Below are 23929 nucleotides of genomic sequence, written 5' to 3' on the forward strand. Positions count from 1 at the left end.
AAATTAGAAGAGAGGTTATTTATTAAAATCTGCTGTTAAAATTGAAACATGAAACGCTTTTGGAACTCTTGGACCATTTACACCAATCAGAAACTCTGAATAAGAAACGGATTTGCCATTTATGCTATACATATATACATAGATATATCTATGTAGGTAGGTATCTATATGTGTACAATAAGAGTGACTTTCCTAACTTTCATATTTTTTCTGTTCCCGAGATTAGAAATAGATAGCAATAGAGAAACTCTTTAGATTTCATTAACAAAAATACTTCAATTGATATCTTTATAGTCTACAGGAGCAGAATGGGTACAAGCCAGAGTAGAACAAAAATGATCATTATACCACTACCAGATTACTATTCCAGCTTCAACGAATACATTTTATTAGTTCTGTAATATGTACAAACACCAATCCATATACACAATGAAGATGTGAAACACGCGCGAAAGAAACGGAACATACGGAATATTCAGTATTTATATTTTCTCTGTTACGAGCCAACGCTCAAAAACCTTCACAAGACAAGAAAGACCGTTAGTAGCTTATAGCTATAAACAAAGATTTTTAAGCCAAACTATTCCTTTAGTATTTTTTAAAACAAAATGTCTAGACAGAAAACAATGGAGAACAAAATGAAACATATATTTTACAAAGTTCAGTTTGACAAAACTTGTCACAAAAATTACATGAAGAAGCTTTATGAATACTATGAGCAAGTAAGTATCATTCAATCATTTGTAGTATGTTTGTAATTCAAAAATGAAAAGAATTTATGTATAAAGTAAAACTTGAGAGAATATGATATGATGAATTTTTTTTTTTGCTATTAGTGTGACCTGAATGAATTTGTTGAATGTTTTGTGAAAATACTGAAAGTACCACTTACCATGGGTCAAAGGCATCCTCGCATTGAAAATATTTTTATATTTGTTTCAAATTTCGTTGCCAAATTTTATACAGTGGAACCAGATGAAAATGATGAAACAATGGAACCTACATGTCCATTTTTTATCAATCTATTTGAATTTCTTCTTGCTCATCATAACGCTGTGGATCCATCTGTCAGATTTCGCATATGTCATTTTTTGAATATGTTACTTAGCTCAATGGGAAATAATGCTTCTATTGATGATTCCCTTTGTGATAAGATTACAACAAGCATGACTGAACGTCTATTGGATAAATCACCTAGAGTCAGAGCACAAGCTGTTTTTACTCTGCATAGGCTACAAGATCCTACAGATGATAACTGTCCAGTAATAAAGCTGTTTCTCTTTCATTTGACAAAAGATCCAAATGCAGAAGTACGTAAGGCCGTACTGCTCAGTATGGGAAAAAATCAGAAAACCTTTATGGCAGCCCTAGGTAGAACACGAGATGTTAATGATACAGTACGTAAGATGGCCTATCAGTTTATCAGTAAAATTACAGTACGCTCTTTAACAATCAAACAAAGAGGTAAAATATTAAGTGATGGACTGAAGGATAGATCAGAAATGGTTAATAAGTATGTTCAAAATACTTTACTGCCTGGTTGGTTAAGGTTTTATAATGGGGATTATATAAGCTTTGTACGAGGATTAGATGCAGAAATAGGAATGGATACATGTATTTTAGCATTAAATACTTTGTTTAAGTAAGTAAAAAATACATATAAAGTCAGTATAAATAGACATTTTTTATTTTATTAATATGATTTGTTTTTCTCTTTTATTAAATCATTTCAAAGGAATGCAGACTTCAAAAGTTTGTTGGAGCATTTGCCTTTAGACAACAGTACAAAATGTATACCATTGAACAATTTATCCAGTGAAAATGTTCTATTCTGGAGATGTCTAGCAGAGTATTTCCAGAAGGAAAGTTGTATAGAAGAAATGGAGATCATTCTACCAGAATTATCAAAACTTTGTGAACACATAAATGACTTTCTCACTTTTATGTCATCTAGACAGTTTGAAGCAAGTGAACAAGTATCACAGAAGTTTATACTGTTACAACTGTTTGAAATGACTAAGATTCATGATTTATCGGATGAAGTAGGCAGAAATAATTTAAAAGACCTTATTTTACATACATTAATGCTTGAACTGACTTCTGAGAAAATTATTGACTGCACAGTGAAATATCTTGAAAAAGTAATACCGGATGTTAACACAAGAGTAAGCTTATTAGCAAATGTTATTAGTGAGCTAAGGTTACCATCAAAGCAAACTGTTATAAATCAAATTTCACCAGAAGAAGAGCATGAAAGGGCAATGCAAGTAGGTGCTTGGTAGAATCAAATTTCGTATAATTAACAGTGTTTCTACTGGTTTTATATTTATGTGCATTTGCAGGAAGCAAGGCTAAAATTGCAAACCTTAGAATTGGAGGAAGAGGAATACCAAGCTATGCATGAGAGAGATTATTCAAGGGCTAATAGTTTAAAATTAAAAATAAATAAGCTAAAGGAAGAGATTAATAAGTTGAGGTTGGCATCAAATGTAATAATAGCCAATGAATTAGACGATATATGTGAGGAAAAAAATGATCCCCAGACTTTAACAAAGTGCCTCAGTATTATATATGCTATTATGAAAATGAAGTCTGTTACTACACTGACCCCAACACTGAGAGATCTTACACAAATAGCAGTGGCTAGCTACGATGTAAACTTCTTTAAAATTTATGTTTTTATATACATCAGTTTCATTGATGTTGGAACTGCTGTTATTAAATAGATTGTTATTGCTCATTTGTATGTTTATTATTTTATAGAATGCTGAAGTCACTGTACATATGTTGGCTTTAAAAGTGATAGCTCTCCGTTGTATACTGGATAAGGAACAGGCAAAACTTTTCATCCCTGTATTCTTTCTTCAATTAGAAGCTGAAGCAGAGTGTCCACAAGTTCGGGCTGAAGCATTAAAAGCTATATTCGATATTTTATTGTATTATGGATTAGAGCAATTTAACATAACGCAAAGCTCTAATGAAACATTGCAAGATAAAGCTAACAAGAGCCGCAAACTATATAGCAATGATGAAGAAGAATCTCCTGTAGAGTGGCCTGATAGACAGACTGAATTAGAAGACAGAAATTATTATTTTTTTAAGTGTATTACAGCATCTTTGGATAATTTGGTAAGTTAATGAAACAAATATGATAATAATATTAACAATGAGATGAGATGAATAAAAGCTCTGAATAAATATAATTTGTAGAATCAAGAAATACGGACTATAGCAGCGGAGGGTCTTTGCAAATTATTGCTCACTCGCAAATTAAGCAGCCCTGGTGTCTTATCGCGGTTAATAATAATGTGCTTCAATCCAATAAATGATTCCGATTTTTATTTACGTCAGTGCCTTTATAGTTTTTTTAATTATTTTGTCGTTCAAGTGCCTGAAAGCTCAAATATGTTGGAAGAAGCATTTTTATCAACATTACGTGTACTATATAACGCACCAGATATTAGCCCTTTGCAACAGGTTGATCCTTACGAAATTGCTAGTTTTATTTTGCTATTAACACGACCTAACTTTCTTAAATCGAATAACTCAGATTACTCTACACATAATAATTTAGCCTTTGCTATATTGGCTGAACTTTTGGATCCAGATAGTGAAATTGATCAAAAGACTCTTGTGAAATGTTTTAAAGATTTATATATACAAATTGAAGATGAGACTTCGAAAACTAATTTACTAGATGCTATTAAAAAAGCCTCAAATATGGTAAGTGTATATCATTTAAGTCTTAATATTTCATATTTTTACAAGTTTTTTTCTTATTTATAGATATCTGATCCAAATAAACGTTTAATGACGTATATCCGACAACTGGAGCAAAAACTAAAAAATCCAGGAATTAATCAAGAAATTTTGGAGGAGGTAGAATCTGAAAATGAATTAAGTTAATAATCAATAGAAGAGAGACCATTTATACTGATTAATAGCAAAATGTCGTAAGTAATATGTTATTTAGAAATATGAAAATATGGACAGTCTATTAAGCATAAAATTTAAAATTTACGCATAAATAATCAATTTTTATTGTAAATATATTAGTAAATTATTTTAATTGCAATCAAAATTAATAAATAAAAAAGTTAATTAAAGACATTACACAAAATCGTTCTTAAACATACGATGTTCAAGCAATATATGAAATATATGCGGTCTATCACCTGTCATACAACACAGGGATGCCAGTTTGAACACTTTTACAGTCAAAACAATAATGTTTCTCATATACATTGGCTTGCATAGATTTTGATACCAAAAAATTGACGATTGAGGTGTTTTAATTACGTACAGTCTCTCTATTTCTGATTTTTTGAAAAGAGTTGATGAGACTTATGGCATATATATATATATATATATGTTATAAGTGATTGTATTTGGTTTAAGTTTGCAGTCAAAGTGCTGAAACTGGTATCCCTGGGCGTAACGCGATCGCGCACACTACTTCAGCAAAATCCGCATCTATATGGAGTTTTAAATCGAGACATCTAGCAAACGACTGGATGAAATAATAGATTAATTTATAGTGCCTTAGGAAGTCTTTGAGACGATCTGCGATATAATATAAGGGAGTTTATTTTAAAAAATCTCACAATGTGACCTTTATAACTTCCATATTTTTATGCAGTTACTTTATCGTCCAATCAAAGCATAAATTGACGTTTCAGAATATTTTTCTAACAATTTTTTTCCTGAAGATACCTCTGTTATCTTTTCAGTAACATTGGCCTGACCTTTCACTCCTTCCACCACATTGAGGCAGACGAAATATGCATGGTGAAGACACCGTTCCTAAACGCATCGACAAATTTCCCAACGACAAATTGTCGGTTGCTGACTGGCGATGATTGGCGACTGCTGTACCCTTGACGGTTGAACTTCGTGCGATGAACCTTATATGATGAACAGAGATAAGACTATAGAGCCTGACGTAATATCCAATCATTGTCGTTTAGATAATATAGAGAGGTGCCTGATTTACCCAATGAGCACTTACATTCGTAGCTTGGATTGGTCTGCTTGTGTTGAGGCAGACGGCGCTACTTGAACCGCGCTTTTTACTTAGCTTTGCAAGTGCATGGCGCATGCAGTAATGCAGTAACAATGTAACATGACAATTTCCCTTTCGTACAGTGTTTCTAAAAGCCAGATGACTGTTTCGCAATTTTCACCTTGAACTTTGCACGCAAGAACAGACGGCCAAGGCCGATAGAAAGAAACGCGCGCGAACTGAGAAAGTTATTGGTAGTGGAAGTGTTGGTTTGTAGGTATTAGATGTTCAGGGCTTTCGATTGTAGGGACATTTTAAACCTTCGAATATTTTAAGCACTCGCGAGAGAAGAATCAAGGTAAACTTTCTCCTGGGAATGTTGATGGACTCATTGGTCAGTCGAAAACCTTCTCTAGAGGTGGGTAAGTTTTTCATTCCACTCGTTTATCTAGAAATTTATCTAAGTAAACCTGCATCAGAGTCGTTAACCCTATCATTTTCTTATTTCGTCATTGAACTATATACTTATATAAAATTAGTTATTTCCTTCTGTATTCTCTAATTGCTGAAATTTAATTCTTTGTTCTTTTTCATTGTTTTCAAATAATATGTTTAATTGGCAGGTTGTAAGATTTTATTGAGCTTTACCTAAGTTCTCAGGGGTAGTTTGCTATGCAGTGACAGTTAAAATGGATGGCCATGAAAAGCAAAGAGCCATTTTTGAAGAAAGTATTAAGAAATATTGTTTCGTTTTAGACATTCTTTTTCCAAAGAGCAATAGACTGGTCGAATGAAATCCCTGTTCAGTCGAATCGCGTCGAATATAGCGGTGCAAATATTGATCCTCGAGTCTCTTCTGTCAGGTCGGTATGCTTTCGAGGTCAACGGAACTGAGTCGCAACCCCTTACTTTCGATCTCCGTTCAATCGTCTCACTTTTCATTACCCTTTAACTTTACAAAACTTTCTATCACCATAATAGGCTTTTAAACCAAATATCTTCAATTTTGTAAAAATCATTTTCTAATTTATTCTTGTATTACTAACAACTAAAATTTATGCTTTATTGCTTTATATCTTTTCACTAATCATTGTACCAATCTGCACATTTTTTTCTACAAATATTTGAAGGAAAAATCGATTTTTTATGATGTTTAAAATTTCAGAAAATAAGCGATTTAAGCTTTATTGGACTGAAAAAAAATGATTTCATTAAAATAAGTCTATCTTTTAATAATGCAAACTAAATATGTACATGACTGTATAATAACTTAACGAAAAATTAAAATTTAATCTTTTCAAGCAAATTTTATTAATGTCAAATAAATTAATGAATAATTTATGCTATTCGAATACGATTTATTCCAATCAAATAATTGTTCTTCTTAGTATAGAGATGAGAAGTTAGGAAATAAAAAAATCACAAATAGATAGTAAGATTGAAACAGGGATGCATAGTTAAAAATTGCTTGAAATTAAAGCGCTATATGAGTGTTTCACCTTGACTCTCGAAAGCAAAGCTTAAATAAACCTTTGGTTTACAATGTGCCACGACATCTCAGGTAGTGTTGGCGCAATTTCCGTGACACTGAGACGTTTGTTTGCGTAAATATTCATCGTAAGCTCGCTCTGCATCCTCTGTCAGTGCCAGGAACGAATTCGACATGCTCGCTCGTTCCTTACGTAACAATAATCGAGCTTTCTTAAGCTTTGTAAAAATTTCAACTCTTTGATACTTCTCAAGCTTCCAAAAAGTATGGTACGTAATTCGATCAAACTCATATAAATCATTCGCTTTAAATCTAATTCTCATAAATGGTCTCAGTAACCTAGCTACTCTAATAATATTGTCTCAAGGCATTTCATGCACACAGATACTTAAGTACGCTGTACTTCCACGTGCGCATTTTGCAATTGACAGCATATTTTGCGCATTGCAAATTATTCGTGGCGCCGTTAACTATTTTTTCTACACAAATCTCTCGTTAAACCAATTTTTTATTATTTACTGTCAGTTTCTCAGTCCTTATCTATTTTTTAATAATCTCTCAACTGTGGAAGAAAGAGAGAGAAAGACTGTTGCATTCGTGTTTTTTAAAAAAGTACTTGCGTCATACTACATAGTTCCATTGGTGGCGATGCTGGACCCCCGCGATGCTCCATATCAGCTGTCCTCGATTTTGTAATCCCCTCTTGACGTTTATCGAATCTTAGGAAAACAAGTGAAAAGGTCGCAAAAGTCTTTGAATATTACTGAAACAGTGCGATGCTCGATGAAAATCTTCATACGCTTATAAGTATTAAATATGTACGCAACCGATCGATTTTTATCACTCAATTTTCATGTTAATTTTCAGAACGAGGCTTCTCGTTTTCATTTTGCATGAAATGTTCGATTTTCGCTGTCGTATAGCTATCAGCTGACACGCTTGTGTAATTTATCTCTATCATTTATATTCAAGAGCTCTGTATACCTGGTGCACTTGCCATTGTTCGATAGGTTCATTTTATTTAACCGTTACTCTGTGTACATAAGAAGCTGATAAGAGTTCTTTTCTCGCATTTAGATAGAGAATATTGATTTGGTACATAGTTCTTTCTCGATTATGTGTTTACAATTAGCACCCACTTTACGGAATTTAACTCAAAAGGCTTGCCTTATATTTAGGAACTAATCAATTTGTTAAATTGTAAGATAATTTTTATTACGAAGACTATGTAATGTTGGATTATACAATTCTCAAGCTGAAACGAAGTTAACGTATATGTATATAGTAATTTATAATAATCTACTCGTACCAGCTCGTATATATATAGCTTAACCAGAAATCTTTTCTACTTTAATAACTATTTTATTTGTATTTGCAGTAGAGACACTACCGTGTCTCTCTTTTGATATAAATTTAAAATATCCCCCTCTGGTCTTTAGCAACGATACAACTGAAAAGTGTAGAAATTGAAGTTACATCTGTCCAACAATCTTATCTTGTATGTTCTACCATTAAATAAATTTCCACTTTGTGGCGATTGTGGTACACTAGCATTTGAAAATGTTAAAATTGCAAAATGCTGCAACTTTTGCAATACTGGCACAACTTTACAACGTGTCATAAATCGAGTTTTTTGAATACACATGGGCATGCAATTGAAAAAAATTTAAACGCTCCTCAATATCCGACCCAATTTTTTTATACACCATCGCCTTATGTAACATCGATACAAGCAACTACAATAAACAAAACAATGTTAATTATTTTTGTATAACCTACCTCAGCTATGTAATATATTCTCAAAAAGTTATTAATATCTCAAAATACTAAAATATCTGTTTCAATGTTATTGCAACTAATCGACGATATATTCAACAATTTTTGTTTATCAATATTAATAAAAATGTTTGTAAGTAAAAATCTTAACAGCGATCATTTCCTCCTGTTTTATATACATTATTTCTATATAGTTTTTCAATGATATATCTGAAAAAAGCGTCGTAAGAACGTTTCTCCTTTATATGGAAATGAGTTTTTAAAACAATTCCCTCTACTTGATCTCTTTGAATGTTCTCTTTGCACTGGAGCACGTCGCATTTGTAGGATTGGAATATTTTCACCTGCTAGATATAAGGAGGAATTCGAGAGGGACTGGCCGAGGGAAATTAAGCGAATGTTTGGCGTGCAGAATGGTACTGGGAAGCGCACGATTTCCTGCCAAAGTTTTGTGGCGTTTTAAGCGGGTCGGGGAACTCTACCCCTCCACCACGACCTCTTGGATTCGTTGCCTCAGCCTCACCGTTCCCGATCCGCACCAGTTGCATCGCGATGTTGCACTCCCGCAGCTCGCTGAACCGACCACCACACGAGGTCCCCTCCTCACCGTGCGTGATTGAAGCGCCAGTTACATCGGGACCGTCACACGGATCAGCACAAATCCAACAATTTTTACTCCACAAGCCTATCCAGCATCATCATCCGCTCTAATCAGCAACAATTCCCTCCCTACCCCATGCAATTTTAATCCTAAAAAAACCATTCCAGAAACAACCTTAGCCTCGATCGATCCTACGCACCTCTGGGCGACCAAAAAATATCCAGAAATCTCAAGGTCAAATATTACAACTAAAAGCTGGTTGCTGCTTTTTATGGACTCTCGAGGAAACCTTTGCGAGAAGGACAAGTTTTTCTGGATTATCGCACAGGATTATTCGTGCTCGGTTTAGTGCTCGATTCAGAGAGAAGCGTACAGGTGATTTGGAAGAAATATCGAAGAGGCTCTTGGGTATTGTTCTCCAGCCAGGAATAACGCAGCTTTCCATACAGTTTCGTATGAACGGGGAGGATAATGTTGCGGAAGAGTAGCGTCTACGAGGTCAGCATGAATTTTCTGATGAAATTACAGCGCGAATAGTGTCTTCTCTCATTTTACAAATGAGAAGTCGTGCGACGCACTTGTCCACGCACGCACACACACGTATACCCACGAGCTGTATTATTAGAATTATTCTAGGCTATACCTAATCAGTTTCCGCTCAAATCTCGATAGACCCACAAATTACATCGCACATCACCCTGTTTCTCTTGCTTATTCGTACATTTGTAGTTTAATTTTGCTTTCATCTCTAATTCAAATATTTTCCAACGCTAGCTTTTGGTATTAAAATCTGTTCTTTATCGATATTTTAACATTGCGTTGACTTTACTGTACGTTTGGTGAATATCGATCGTTCAATTGAACTAGTTTGCATTTTCCATTGTTTCTTTAACGTCGAGATGATTTTCATTGAGAATTGTTGGTGTAGGTTGTTATTTTGCGAAGAAAACACTGGTCGCGTTTAGTTTGTGATATACGATATTGTTTACGTCATTATTATCTTGCCATAAGTGACGTTTATTCGCTCGAAAAACAAGCTTTAGTCGTCAAACAGAGAATTATGCTGCTCCTTCTCATAAGACTTTTAAATGGAATGCAAAAATTAATTCGTTATGTTTAGTTCCTGAACAATCTGACCTGCGAGAAAATTGTAGGTTCGTTAAAGATTACTGAAAGTATTTATGGAAAAGTGTGTATATAGTCTTTTGTAACTTTTTAATTCCAGTTTATTTTGTTTGATTTTTATTTTTATATTTCTTTTAAGATGTATAAGAAAATGACTATAATAATAGTTTCAAAAGCAGTTTTTAATTAACTTTAATTACATTCAGCTGGCTATTGGAAAAAAGTAATTAAAATAGCTTACTGATTATACTTATTCTTATATAACGAAACGGTACTTCAACTTATCGCGCAATAATATATTGCCAGATATTTTTGTGCTTTTTTATCAGATTCGAAAGGGAGAAGGATTCTAAATTGTATCTTTTCATTTGCAGATTTTTCCACTTACAGTCTCCGTTATCACAACGCAACTTATTTTTATGAAGCATTTCTCGCAATATCTTTACATAATGACGTTTGTCAACGAAAAATAAATTTGATCCTTTTTGCACAAAAGGACACTCGCTGCAATTCTCCCTAAATCAATTACTCTGTTAATTCTCTAATTAATAATTTATTAATTCCTCACAATTACATAAAACTCTTTTATATCGATAACCCCGAATAATCTCAATATATTTTTCCCTCAATTTTTTTTCAATTAGAAATTTTCAACTAGAAACTTGAATAAAATAATAAATTATCTTAATTAATCAGAGTATCGAGAAAATTTTCTTATACATTCTATATATTTCTACAACTAACAAACTATAGTTGACTTCACTGAGTTGCAATTTTTCACTAAAGCTGTATCGTTTTCAAGGCAACCAATGTTATCATCAAGAACGCCAAGAGCATTGCAATGTAGAAAGAGATCAAGAAGAACAATCAAAACAAATTATTCCAAATTTACAAAAATACATTAACCCGATGTGTAAGTTAAAAACAAGAATGAACACGATTATCCTGAGTCAAAACAGTTTTGCTAAAGTAGATAAAGGGCCTTACGATAGAAGAAGCTCCAAGAGAGCTGTAGAAAAAGATCAAGAAGAACAATCAAAAAACAATTTATTCCAAATTTACAAAAATCATTAATGCGATGTGTAAGGTAAAAAAAAACGAATGGAGAGGAATATCCTGAATCAGAGACAGTTTTACCAGAGTATAGATAAAGGGCCTTATGATATAAGAAGATCGCAATCGTGGACGGTGCGGGGGTGATTGATGAAGAGTCGAGTGTGTGCTGAGAGAGGAAGGGGAGGGGGGAGGGGGAGGGAGAGGAAGGATCGTGCGTTCCCAATGAGTGCGTGTGCCCGTTAAGTCAGTCATTTGGTAGCTACAGTGATAGTCGTAACCAGCGAGCAAAATTCGCGGGAGCTGGTAGACACGTGTCTGTGTTTTACGCAATTCTATTTCCCGAGCGTGAAACACCTGACTGGCCGAGATCCAGCGTACCTGTGCGCGAGTGTCTTTGTTCCTCTCACTCTCAACTAAGGAGGGACTCGACGATCGATGCCATCTCTCTTCGTTAGGCATCAAAACCCTTAGAGTCCCGTGATCACCTGCATTATGCCTACTTCCGGGGTACGTGTACTTTTCTGCCCGATTCATCTCAAAGGGGAGGGGGGCTCCGTTTCCGGTTGCGCCCATGTATAGGTCTCGTCGTGTGACGTCATCAGCACAATCGTTTCTCGACTCTTCAAGCCACACGCGCTATAAACTTATCAAGAAAAAAATTCTACACGTGTGTTTACGTTTAAAAATAATCGTGTGAATAGTTTTGGTGTTGATTCCAAGGATTATTGTTTAAATATAATTTTGATAGATTTTTGAAGATTGGAGTATAGCGTTTTTGGAGATAAAACATGAGTAGATATGGGTTTTTTAATACGAATCGCTTGCCAATTTTCTATTGGAAATTATTCAACGACTTATCGTGCATTGGATTAATGATTGAAGATAGATTTCTTCGAATTATTCGATTCTTATCTTCCTAATTTCTTTCTTTTTTGTTATTGTTTTTCCTAGTTCAATCTCTTGATATATAATCATCTATTCGTGGAGTTATCACGCGTAATACTAACAGTGGTTTATTTTTTAATCTTTTTTGCTATTATCGATGAATTTCGGGCAATTTGGATCAAATAGGAAAATTATTCAAGAAAAATAATTCTGTTTTTAAAACAGATCCTTTTTTTAGTTACAAAAATATTTTATGCATAAAAAAAAATAATGTTGGTTTTAAGAAAAACAGTGGTGTCTGTTTTTAAGTTGATTTTTTTTGTACAGAAAGAGACGCAAAGAGAACTAATAGTAATTGATATTTTTAATATAAACTGCAGAATTAGAAAATACTGAATTGGTTTGTGTCACGAATATTCGTGGGTTATCGCTTTCGATAGTTAAGTTTTCTGCACGTGCTGAAAAAAAAAACAATGACAGATAAAGAGAATTGCCTTTATTCGTTGAAACTGGTTAGATTCGGATTCTTAGATCGTTCCTCGTTCGAATGCTGGAGGTCATGGACATGATCGTACAGAGATTGCTTTATCGGTTTCATAAAAATTGACACGCTGCACACTTCACTTGATTACCCAAAAGACAGGCCAAGATAAATATTCTTATGTAAAATTGCAAATTAAGAAAAGTATCTTTAAAAATGAAAAGCAAGGAAAACTAATAAATTTATTGTTAAAATTTTTTGATAGTTATAAAAAGAGAATGTATATTTTTCTGTTAAGAAATGAATTAAAATTTAATTCTTATTGGATATCATTGTAATAAAGCATTCGTTTAAATTTTGATGCAACGGGAAATCATTCACGCTAAACGTCCTTGAGATGACTGTATATTCGAGCGAGAACACGCGAACAACACGTGATTAGGCGCGTCACTGATAGTCAGCATCAACCAGAATGATATCTTCCGTATCAACAGAAGCAACGATCCATCCGATTTTTGAATTCACATAACTTCTGTTCTGAAATAATTGCAAGTTTTCTTTTATTGCAAATAAAATTTTAGGTCCGTTCTTTTTCGCTGTATTACTGCACTAGTGCAATAAGTTATTAGAGCGATAAAACATTTGTTTGTCTTATTTCAACTAATTGCACCAGTTCGACAGTGCAGTGAGAAAGAACAAAGTCTTTATTGGGACTATAGTAAAATTTAACCTAGTGCAATGAATGCATAAAAATTAAATATCGCTAATAATCCCTTGATAATTTAACCAGTGACATTGTTGTGCAAAACATTTCAAATTTCAATATAGCATATTTCGATTTTTTTCATTTTTTCGTTATTTTGGGTAAAGAATGTCTCAGAGCTGATTCGTCAGGTTACTGAACGCACGTGTGAGAATACATCAATATTTCAAGGCTTCGCTCATTCGGATCAAGTCAGGGGCATTAGCAGAGAGAGAGAGAGATAGAGAGGCAAAGACGTTTAATAACCAATTGAATAATATTCGAGTGAATTCAAATCCGATTTGTACTTTATACACGACACTAATAATAGAAATAAAGAGCTGAGCCAGAAATAGGTCAGAGTTCGGTAAAGTAGCGAGCATTTCCGAGTGCTCGTGACAATGGATCTTCTACTGTCTTAAGGACTCGGAAATGCTCTCTACTTTACCGACCTCTGACCTATTTCTGACCTAGCTTTACCTTCGACTGCCATCACCTTTAATAAATTTGGATATTCGATCCTCGATTAGTCTATGCTCCAGAACAAATATTATTCTGAAACCGTATTATTAACGGATCAAATTTGATTGAATTATACGCTGATATTCTATCAGTCCTACCTATTACCATGGAGTAGAATGATTAGAATTGTATGACGAATCTAATCTAATGCCTTATCTATCATACCTAGTGAATAAAATCACTTTTTAATGCAGGGGAATGATTGAATGGCTAATCGAACGTAGATAAAAATTATTCATCGATTAAAGCGAGTAGCGGAAACTTGTTGGACGCCAACGTTTTTCCGCCTTCCGACAAATTTTCATTATTATCGAGAAGCTTGAACACAAGCGAATTAATGCTGGAGCTGTTGATACTTATCGAGCAATTAAAATTGCCATTGGACTGTTGATACGGTTTATAAACTTTCCCATCGTATTTAGTTGACCTTCGTCGACTCAGTTTGTTTACCTCTCGATTTACCTAATATACTCACCTTAAGAGCTTCTGACTCAGTTGCATCTGTTTATCGTTACAGTATAAATGGTTTAGAATGACATAACAGTGTGTGAAAGCAAATAAAATGATTAGATAATTGTTAAGCCTTGTAGAATTCTTCTAATTTAAAGATATCACAGTACAAAGATTTTTTCATTAGATTCATGGTGTTTCTTAATTTACTCGACGATTAACAGTTATCTTTGGTCACGTTGAAAATTTCTCAGGATTTTTGCAATTATTTGAGAAATTCTTGCAGCTGTTCGCTCACTGCTCGCGAAGTTCAATGAAATATCTTGTATGAATGATCGATGATCAATAATGACAAGCGCATACGCGAATCATGATTCAGAATCAGATGTTGTAAGGCGGATTTTATTTTTAGATCTACGCACGTTTCTTGTTTCAATTAAATTTTAATGAAACTGCAGATGTACGTTGCTTAACTTCGGTTTTAATTAAAAGCATAATTGCCGTTCGATCAAATTCCTCGTGGAGTTTTACAAAGTTTTTGATCCTGGAATAATTTTCCAGTTTCTCGTTAAAAAATATTCCACGTCTTATGAACTTTTCACGTAAACGTGTTAAGGCACTCTTTTCTTTTTCATAAATGTCACTCGAGTGCTTTTTTTTCCAGGCTTCCGGATATTTAAAGCGTGCCAACCCAGAAAGGCTTCATGAAATATTTAATCAGGTAAGGAGCATTTTTTATTACTTTTATTAGAAATCTTAATGGCAAGGAGTGATTGGAATATTCTTGAATAGATTATTAATGTTTTTAATGAGAGTAAAGGACGTAGTAGTTTCTTGCATGCCCGAAGAATGGGTAGTGATTGGAGTAATCAACGATTTTTCGGCTATGCGTTTAATTGGAGTTTTTGTTTAATTGCAGTACGCCACGCAAGAAAAAAATGGCGAGAGGTTCATGACCCCGTCTGACTTTGTGCGGAGCTACCTTGGCCTTTACACGGATACTGATTACAACCCCGACTCAGTTAATTTGCTGGCAGGCATTGTCGACACCAGCAAAGATGGGTAAACTTCTGTTTTAAATGTTCTAGCTGATTCACCAGACTGACACTTGAGTAATGTAAACGAATACCACGTAATGAGTCTCATGCAAATTGTACGATTGTAAAAGAAAGCTCTAATTTCAATATTTCTTTCCTTTTCATTTGACTTAATACCCTGTAATCGAGGGAGCACTATGAATATTTACTTTTAATAATACTGGTAAAATTATTAAAGGGACGAAAACAGCAAAGATTTTTTTTAACGTCCTTTAATTATTGGAGGCTCAGAATTCCCTGCCTCTGACAAACAACGCTGATGGACACCCTGGAAAAAAGAAATGAACAACATTATTTTGTTTCAGGCTCATATCCTTCGCTGAATTTCAGGCCTTCGAAGGCTTGTTGTGTGTCCCAGATGCACTGTATAAAACAGCTTTCCAGCTCTTTGACACTAATGGAAATGGAATGGTTGCGTTTGGTTAGTGAAATTCTGACAATACAGTGTCGTCCATGGAAGAGATTTAAAACTAATTTCAATCACTTCTCCAATTACAGACGAGTTCGCTGAGGTGATGCGGAAAACTATATTGCACCAGAGGATGCCATTTAACATGGAGAGCAGCTTCATCAAGCTTTATTTTGGAAAAGACAAGCAGAGATTGATCAGCTATGCGGAATTTAGTCAATTTTTACACGTAAGTGTTAAATAATTCATTAAAATTACATTTAAATCGTAATGAAGTCTAACGTAAATTATCCCATTTCTAGGATTTTCACGAGGAATATGCAACGGAAGCCTTTAAGAAATTTGATAAGGATGGCCAGGGTTTTATCTCGGCAATAGACTTTCAAGATATCATGCTCAGTATTAAAAGTCATCTACTCACCAAAGAAGTCAGGGATAATCTGATCGCTGTATTTATTCTACTGATAGATTATATTTTACACAAGTCTCTCGTAATTCGTAAGATTTGTCAATAAGCGACTTTAATTTTAGGCTGTGAGTACTGGCCAGACTATGCGTAAAGTCAGCTTTCCATATTTTATGGCGTTCAACTCGCTGTTGAATAATATGGAGCTTATCAAACGTATTTACCTAAACGCGACCAATGGTCATAGATTTCAGGAAGTTACCAAAGGTATCGTTGATAAATTTGTAAAACAATAGGTTACCTCATTATTTTTCTTCTACGAGGAAAGAATATTTTTACTGATCGTTTCAAAACTTTCAGAGGAATTCTTGCACTCGGCACAGATGATGTCACAAATTACACCCTTAGAAGTGGACATTCTGTTTCATTTGTGTGACCTGCTGCATCAAACGGGGTAAGTTTTCGCAATGGAAAGGACTCTCCGGAATTCAATGACAGATTGTGCGAAAACGTTAAGAATGCTTATGGCACATATAATCAAGGTCGGAGATCCAGAAATTGTACCATTTAACCCAACGTTGGCAAAATTAACATTCTATTTAACGGAGTTAGAGCTTTTCGCCATTCTACGCTGGATTCCGACCTTGTGTGTACAACTTAGTTTAATTCCGTACTCACTGGAGTAACGTGAATTCCAAGGTCACGTAATTTTTCTATCAGCGAGCATATCTTCATCGCTCGAAAATCAGGAGTTTTCGTTCTCGCCAAAGGAAAATGGTTATGTAAGAATTTCATGAGGAAAATCATGCTTCTGAAATGTCTATAAATAATTTTGTCGACCATTCACTCATACGTGTCTAATAGTATGTGCTTGTTACATTTAATTCTTCCTCGATTATTCAGGATTCATTTGCATATTTCTTTATATTGCTGCCTGGGACAGATCGATGGAAGACACCGAGACTGATTCGCGTTATGGGTGCGTTTTTTACAGAGTATCTCGTGCTATATTTATTCGAATCACATGCAGCACTCGAAAAAGAAAATCAGAAAATTATGTCTCTTTACACACACGCCTATTTTATTTTCTCAAGTCTCAATTATTAGAATTTATTCACCATTGGATTTTGAACTGTCCATTTGTTCTACTTGCTTTCCTTATTAAAAAATTCTTAAAACCTCTTTAAAAGTATGAACTGCTATAAATTCTAATATCACATTTGAGCAAGGTAGATGGGAATTACAACGTTTTACACATATTTGTTCTATTTTCTTAAGCATCGATTTGTAGGACTTCATTCACGCTTGCACACCAGAAATTTCAATTTATTCCAATTGCACTGACCCTATCCCGATTTACCAGCTTTATCATCTTAACAGGACTAACTCATGCCGTTCCTTTTTTAAGGTCCGAGCTCTATCGGAGAACATTGCGTCATTTTCTAAAAGTTTATCTCTCTCATTTACGTCCCGCTTTTACCACAGAAACGTTCGTCGTTATTAAGCTGGCCATTTTTCGAATTTCAGGAAAATTGTATACAATGATCTCGTCGCTATTACTCCCGAGCAGTATTTCAAGCAAATAACAAAACGCCTTGCTGAAATTAAGGCGGTGTCGGTAAGTTTGGTGAATGAAGAAGAGATTGCTGACGATAATGACCTCCGTTTGACAATTGACACTTCTCTTCGAATTCTTTTTGAAAACTCAGCGTCGATAATGGTCTGAGATACCTCAGAATCAACGGATTTTATTTATTGCATTCTAGAGCCCTGAAGAGCGTGGAATTCTCGTACAAATAATGGAGAGCAGCTATCGTTTTGTGCTTGGCTCCATTGGTGGAGGTAATAATTATTCAGATACATACTATTTCCAGTTTTATTCTAAATCTGCAAAAAATAAAATATTAATAATTCTATAAGACTAATTAATCAATTTTTCATCAACCTTTCAGCTGTGGGAGCCACCGCGGTCTATCCAATCGACCTGGTGAAGACGCGGATGCAAAATCAAAGGACAGGGTCGTTCATTGGCGAATTAATGTACAGGAATAGCCTTGATTGCTTTCAAAAGGTTGGGATCAAAAAGTCTTGGAGTGCAACATCTTCTACATCGTTAATCATGAAGCTGGTCTTTAATGTTTGACAGGTCATTCGGCATGAGGGTTTCTTTGGTCTTTACAGAGGTTTGGTACCTCAGCTGATGGGAGTTGCTCCTGAAAAAGCAATCAAACTCACCGTCAATGATTTTGTTCGTGACAAGTTTATGGACAAAAATGGAAATCTGCATCTTCTAGGTGAAATTATTTCCGGAGCCTGCGTACGTATTTTGAATATTTAATCTTCATCATTGTTGTTTCTCATTGATTATATACAGTTAATAACGATAATTTGATCAAACTTTAAATTACAGGCAGGTGGCTCTCAAGTTATTTTTACGAATCCACTGGAGATCGTGAAAATTCGCCTACAAGTGGCTGGAGAAATTGCTGGGGGCTCCAAAGTTAGAGCCTGGACGGTTGTTAAAGAGTTAGGATTGTTTGGTTTGTATAAAGTGTGTATCTCTTGCTAATTTAATCTCTTCCATTTAAAGTTTTATTCTTGACGCTAACTTTAATTCGTTATCTTGTACAGGGTGCTAGGGCTTGTTTTCTACGAGATGTTCCATTTAGCGCCATTTACTTCCCTATGTACGCTCACACTAAAGCCAGAATGGCCGATGAAGGTGGATATAACACACCTTTATCTCTTCTGGCTTCTGGCGCTATAGCTGGTGTTCCAGCAGCAGCATTAGTCACTCCTGCAGATGTCATTAAAACTAGATTACAGGTAATTATATAAAGCTTTACAGCACTTTTTATTGTAAACAATTGTCTCAACAGCCTGGAATAGAAAAATTAATTCACGAATTATTCGTGGCAGGTTGTTGCCAGGGAAGGTCAAACTACGTACACTGGATTGATGGACTGTGCTAAAAAAATTTATAAGGAAGAAGGAGCCAGAGCGTTCTGGAAAGGCGCAACAGGTAGTTATCTGTCATCATTTTCGGTTCTTTTTTTTTATCAAAGATTAAAACTTCTTTTTTTTTCTATAAATTCTGTTTCAATCGTGTTAGAGGTAGGCTGAATAATTCGTTATGATAAGAGAGTATGATAGTTAGTAATATAATTTGATTTGGTCGAATTACATGCTCTGGGGCTGGTTCTTTTGCATTTTTCGACCTTACTTTCTCCCCAATATGACCCGGCGACTTACTTATCAGTGAGTATGTCATTTCTCTCTTCCTGCCCACCCTACTCTTCCGTCTTCTCCTTATTCACTCTGTTGATTGTGATAAGATCGTTCTAATCTCACTGCTCCTTTTAATTTTCATAGGATGTATATATATATATATATATATGTAAAAAGCGATTTATAACAAGGCACAAAACATCTTTATTCCTTATTTGCACAATACGATTAACTCGACAAATATCACACATTTCTTGTTATCCCAATTTCATCGATTAAACGAAATAATTTGTAAAGTATAAATCATGGTTTATCATTCATTAAAATAAACTGCTCTGCTCTTTTCTTTAATATCAATCTGTCAATTGAATTAAAATGACTTATCTACCTGATTTCATAAATTTTGTGGTTTTAAATCTTTATTCAGACAAAGAATGTGAGTGAGATTCGTTGAGCTTAATGTTAATAAATTAATTGATTAAAATCTGACATTCTTTCATTTTTAGCCCGAGTGTTCAGATCGTCGCCGCAATTCGGTGTTACCCTCTTCACGTACGAGCTGTTACAGAGGCTTTTCGTTGTTGACTTTGGTGGCTCGTAAGTACAAAAATTTTGGAAACAAATAATCCTGATAATTAAGATTCGCATGCTGTGTGAAATTAAATCATAACTCCGAATTAATCTATTTCTTAATACCCTGAAATCTTTTGAGAACTGTGCTAATGTTTGATATTTATTATTCCATAACTAACAATAAGCGATAATGCCAATAGGTAAATCTAATTAATGTATTCTATATATACATATTTCAAGTCTTAAGGAGTGAAAAGATCCGTCTTGAATGCTAAATAAAATTAAATGTGCCTTTTCTCTGATTTCACTTTAATAGTTCTTGACGTTTCAATGTTCGGTTCCTGTATATTGTTAATACATTTCACACATTAATTTTCTTTTTGAAATCCGGTTGCCTGGTAGAACTTGTTTTTAGCAATTCTTCGCTTTGTATGCGTCTGTATGCCTGCTTGTATGATATATTGTTAGTTGGGTGTACCTGAAGAATTGTTTTTAATACAATTTGTAAATTTCTTGCAGTCGGCCCACCGGCTCCGAGCAAAAGGTGCCAACTACGGGTCTATCCGATGACATTCGATCAACCAATCCGGACCACATTGGAGGCTACCAGATAGCCTTGCCTATTTTCACTGGTATAGAAACCAAATTTGGTCTTTGCTTGCCCAGGTTTCAGGCAATCAATGGCAAGTAACGTCGACAATTCGTCCCAATGGAGACACTGCTTGTATCAACTCTAGCCGCAATTGCTAAACTTCGTCTACATACGACTCGGTCGACGTCTTTTCAACTTGCACAAGTTTCGTGAAACACCGTGCAAATTGCGAGATCCTTAATAGATAGATATTTCTACTCAATATAGAGAGAACTTGTTGAAAGTTTTGTACAGTGGCTGTTGCATGGAGCGATTTTTGTCACTGCGAGACTGGTTCGTGTTCAGACACAGCTTTTTTCTAACTATTCTCTGAAACCTCTACAATAATGTTAGACACTTTGCTGACTCTATTTAATTTTATCCGCATATACTTTAATATCTGAAATTAAGTTAATGTGTTCCGTGAAGCTATTTTTATCTACTTCAGTCTGACAAATGTTTATTTAATATTTAATTCAATTTTAAGTATTATTTTTATCTGAAATACTCAATTATTTGTGCTTCATTACTTATGGTAAAAATGATAATCTGATTTTTTTATTGAAAGTAAAGTGTCTAATATTTTGAAAGACAACGGTTGTTTATACCAAATAGCCTTAACCATGTATTGCCACAAATGATATTCAATATACAAGTTTTCTTCCTTCACGTTATATGTAACAAAGTTTGATGAACAATAGAAGACAGATCGTTAGACGCATTGAAAGGATCCTTAAAATGATCAATAATAAAAATGGAACAGGAAACTTCTCTTTTCAATAAATCAATTTTTATTTTTCCAACAATGGACAAGCACTGCATGATCGTAACATTTGCGCAAAGGGATCTACTCGAAGTTCATCGATGATTGTTAACTTTGGTGAAATTGTCTCAACTTTTTAAACAAATAGTTCGAAGGATCACGCTATTCGAGAGGGATATCATTGCAAACAATTATCAGTGTACAATACTTTATTCTGTGTTCAATCTTATATAAAATATTTCTTGATTGCAATAATATTTCTATTGAATATTTAAAGAAAAATCCTATTAAAATAACGTAATTTCATCCTTCATACGCGTTCGATAAATCTATATTTTCATTTAAATTAGTTGGTGGACATCTTTTAAAATCATGTTACAGTACTTTCTAATATTGTAATGTGATTTTAATTGAAGTGATGTTGAAGAAAAAACCGGATTAAGAGAGCTTGAATAATTATAGATAGATGATAACACTATTTTTATCTATATATATATATATATTATATAATCATGGTTTGTGCCACTTGGACAAAACAAAATCTGGATAAGCCGAAAATTGGATGAATAAAATGTAGATAAGTGAAAATAATGAGCTAGTACTTTTTCGGCGTCTTTGCACAAAATAAAATATTTCGTTGTCGACCACAAAACATTCTCACATTTATGTAAATATACAAATAAAAAACTTAAGGATCTGAGAATGAATTACCATCGTACGTGTGTATCTTCGGCTAATTTTACAAAATTTTTCACACAAAGTTTCCACACGTCTATGTAAATACAATAATCAGGATGAACGTGTAACCTCGACAAGTGTTTTAATCATGAAATTAATTGTTTAATTGTTTCTGCAACAAAGAGAAATGACTACTCTTCTCGGATCTTTGCCAAGATTTATATGCTACGGTTTTAATCTACAATTATATAATACACACTTTTGTTGCAGTTATAAAATAATATATATATTGTCATATAAATAAATTTTGTACAAATATGTACATTCTAAAATTTATCGCAAAACGTCCACGCTTAATTTAATTTGATACTCTTTTAAACTAGTACTTTAATCATTCTACTAAAGGTGAGCTGTTACTGGTTATAATTTTCCTGCCATTATTGAAGTCTTTATCAGCGTTGCTACATGAATGATTATCAGGAATGTAATTCGTATGCTGCTCGTTGCAGTTTCTTATGATAATAATCCTATCTCAAAAATTTATCCCGAGTTTTAAGAATTAATTACAAAAATGAGAGGAGCTACTTTGATAATTTACTATTTTCTAAAGCTTAAACATTTTTATCACGATCTGTTATCACGATGAAGAAAACTCTACAGTTGTTTGTTTCGCCTTCGATTAGTCAGAAATTGTTTATATGAACATTTGTTAGTTTTAAATAGCTCCGGATATAAGGGATACCGTTTGAAATCTCTCTGGAATTATTATCAGATTCCTGACGGTAAATAGGCATACATAAATTAGATAGCTTTTCAATTAAAATTCTTACAGGTTATTCGTCTTTGATACGTAGATTTTATCTTATTTCAAATTGTAAAGATATTTGTATTTAATTGTAAATCAAATCGTAATTGTGAATATCACTTAAGTTGTTGTGCATATATTTTAAGCATACAAATAAATATTATTTAAACGACGCGCTTCTGCTATTTTATCACACATTATTATTACTGAATCTTCAAAATAACTAATATTGTCTGTTTATTTTAAAAATCAAATCTTATATGAAATTCAATTGTTCACTGTTGGTTATTCAATTTTAATGATTTTCGTCAACAGAAACTCGTCCATCTCCCAACATTCTATAGGTTTCTTTTTATTTGCATTAGTTCGATAGTGTTTTCCTATAGGACCTATGAAATGTATTTTAAATTTATGTAACAAGAATGATAAAAATTATTACTTGTAAAATGAGCTTTTAAACTCACTGTGTAAAAAATCTTGTATTTGTTCGACGATTGTAAAGGTTTTGTGCAGTTTAATTCTTCTCTGACATACAAAAAGCTAAAAATCCCTTTTAATTTAATAATTAAGCAGTTTATAGTTAACGTTATTTAACATTGAAGATTTATCAAAATGTAGAGTTGCAAATGTAGAAACGATACTCTGTATTTGCATCTGAATGCTATCGAGTGTTCCCACAATCATTTAAATAAGTATCAACCTATGCCAGAGCCAAAGTATAAATTGTTTAATGATCGATGCTATTATGTTATTTTTTTGTCGCAATCTTGATGATGGACAATTTATGATAATTGCGAGGAATCATCACGGTTCGATGTACGTGCTAGGGAGCTGCGGCTTTTAAGGGAATTGCTTACGTTCCTAGGCAATCGCAAAAGCACGTGCGCCGAATTCCAAAATTATTAGGTAACTGCTAGCTAGTAAAGTTACGTGAAATGTTTGGGACGATTCGTAGCTGTATGTCGAGGATATCTCGCGTTATTTACTGCCCCTCACTCCTCCACCGTATTACCGTTTTCCAGCGATCCTTGCAATTTTCACGAAATAAAAAACAAATAAAATATTTGCTCAATCAATTATAACTTCAATCTAAATGATTTTTGAATATCCTCGTTTCTCTATAATTTTCTGTAAATTAGCAAAACTGTGAATTTAATTCAGTATTTTATTCAATTTTAATGTAAATGAGAATCAAATGCAGGTTCATCTA

At 33.9% G+C, this 23929-nt stretch overlaps 1 protein-coding gene across 6 annotated transcripts; it reads left to right on the forward strand.

The window, feature by feature from the left end:
* Positions 1-54: 54 nt before the first annotated feature.
* Positions 55-22891, forward strand: aralar1 (calcium-binding mitochondrial carrier protein aralar1). 6 transcript variants are annotated; one of them, XR_010824111.1, is made up of 19 exons: positions 4745-5420; positions 14794-14850; positions 15049-15191; positions 15532-15647; positions 15725-15864; positions 15938-16084; positions 16167-16308; positions 16402-16495; positions 16985-17020; positions 17569-17659; positions 17808-17883; positions 17994-18112; positions 18188-18358; positions 18452-18592; positions 18673-18867; positions 18961-19063; positions 19154-19299; positions 19776-19866; positions 20362-20412. XR_010824111.1 is itself a non-coding variant. In XM_066741630.1 (18 exons), exons 1-18 carry the CDS (start codon positions 5379-5381, stop codon positions 20531-20533), a joined length of 2076 nt encoding a protein of 691 aa, XP_066597727.1. In that variant the 5' UTR covers positions 4748-5378; the 3' UTR covers positions 20534-22891. The 6 variants fall into 6 exon arrangements, 3 of the variants coding, with proteins under 3 accessions (XP_066597727.1, XP_066597744.1, XP_066597735.1); XM_066741630.1 differs by lacking the exon at positions 19154-19299 and having other exon boundaries at positions 4748-5420; positions 20362-22891; XM_066741647.1 differs by lacking the exon at positions 19154-19299 and having other exon boundaries at positions 4749-5424; positions 20362-22891.
* The last annotated feature ends 1038 nt before the right edge of the window (positions 22892-23929 follow it).

This window comes from Prorops nasuta, unplaced genomic scaffold (genome assembly GCF_024137725.1).
Source record: "Prorops nasuta isolate Cenicafe-Biocafe unplaced genomic scaffold, Cenicafe_Pnas_1.2 PNAS00002, whole genome shotgun sequence".
NCBI classification, from domain to species: domain Eukaryota; kingdom Metazoa; phylum Arthropoda; class Insecta; order Hymenoptera; family Bethylidae; genus Prorops; species Prorops nasuta.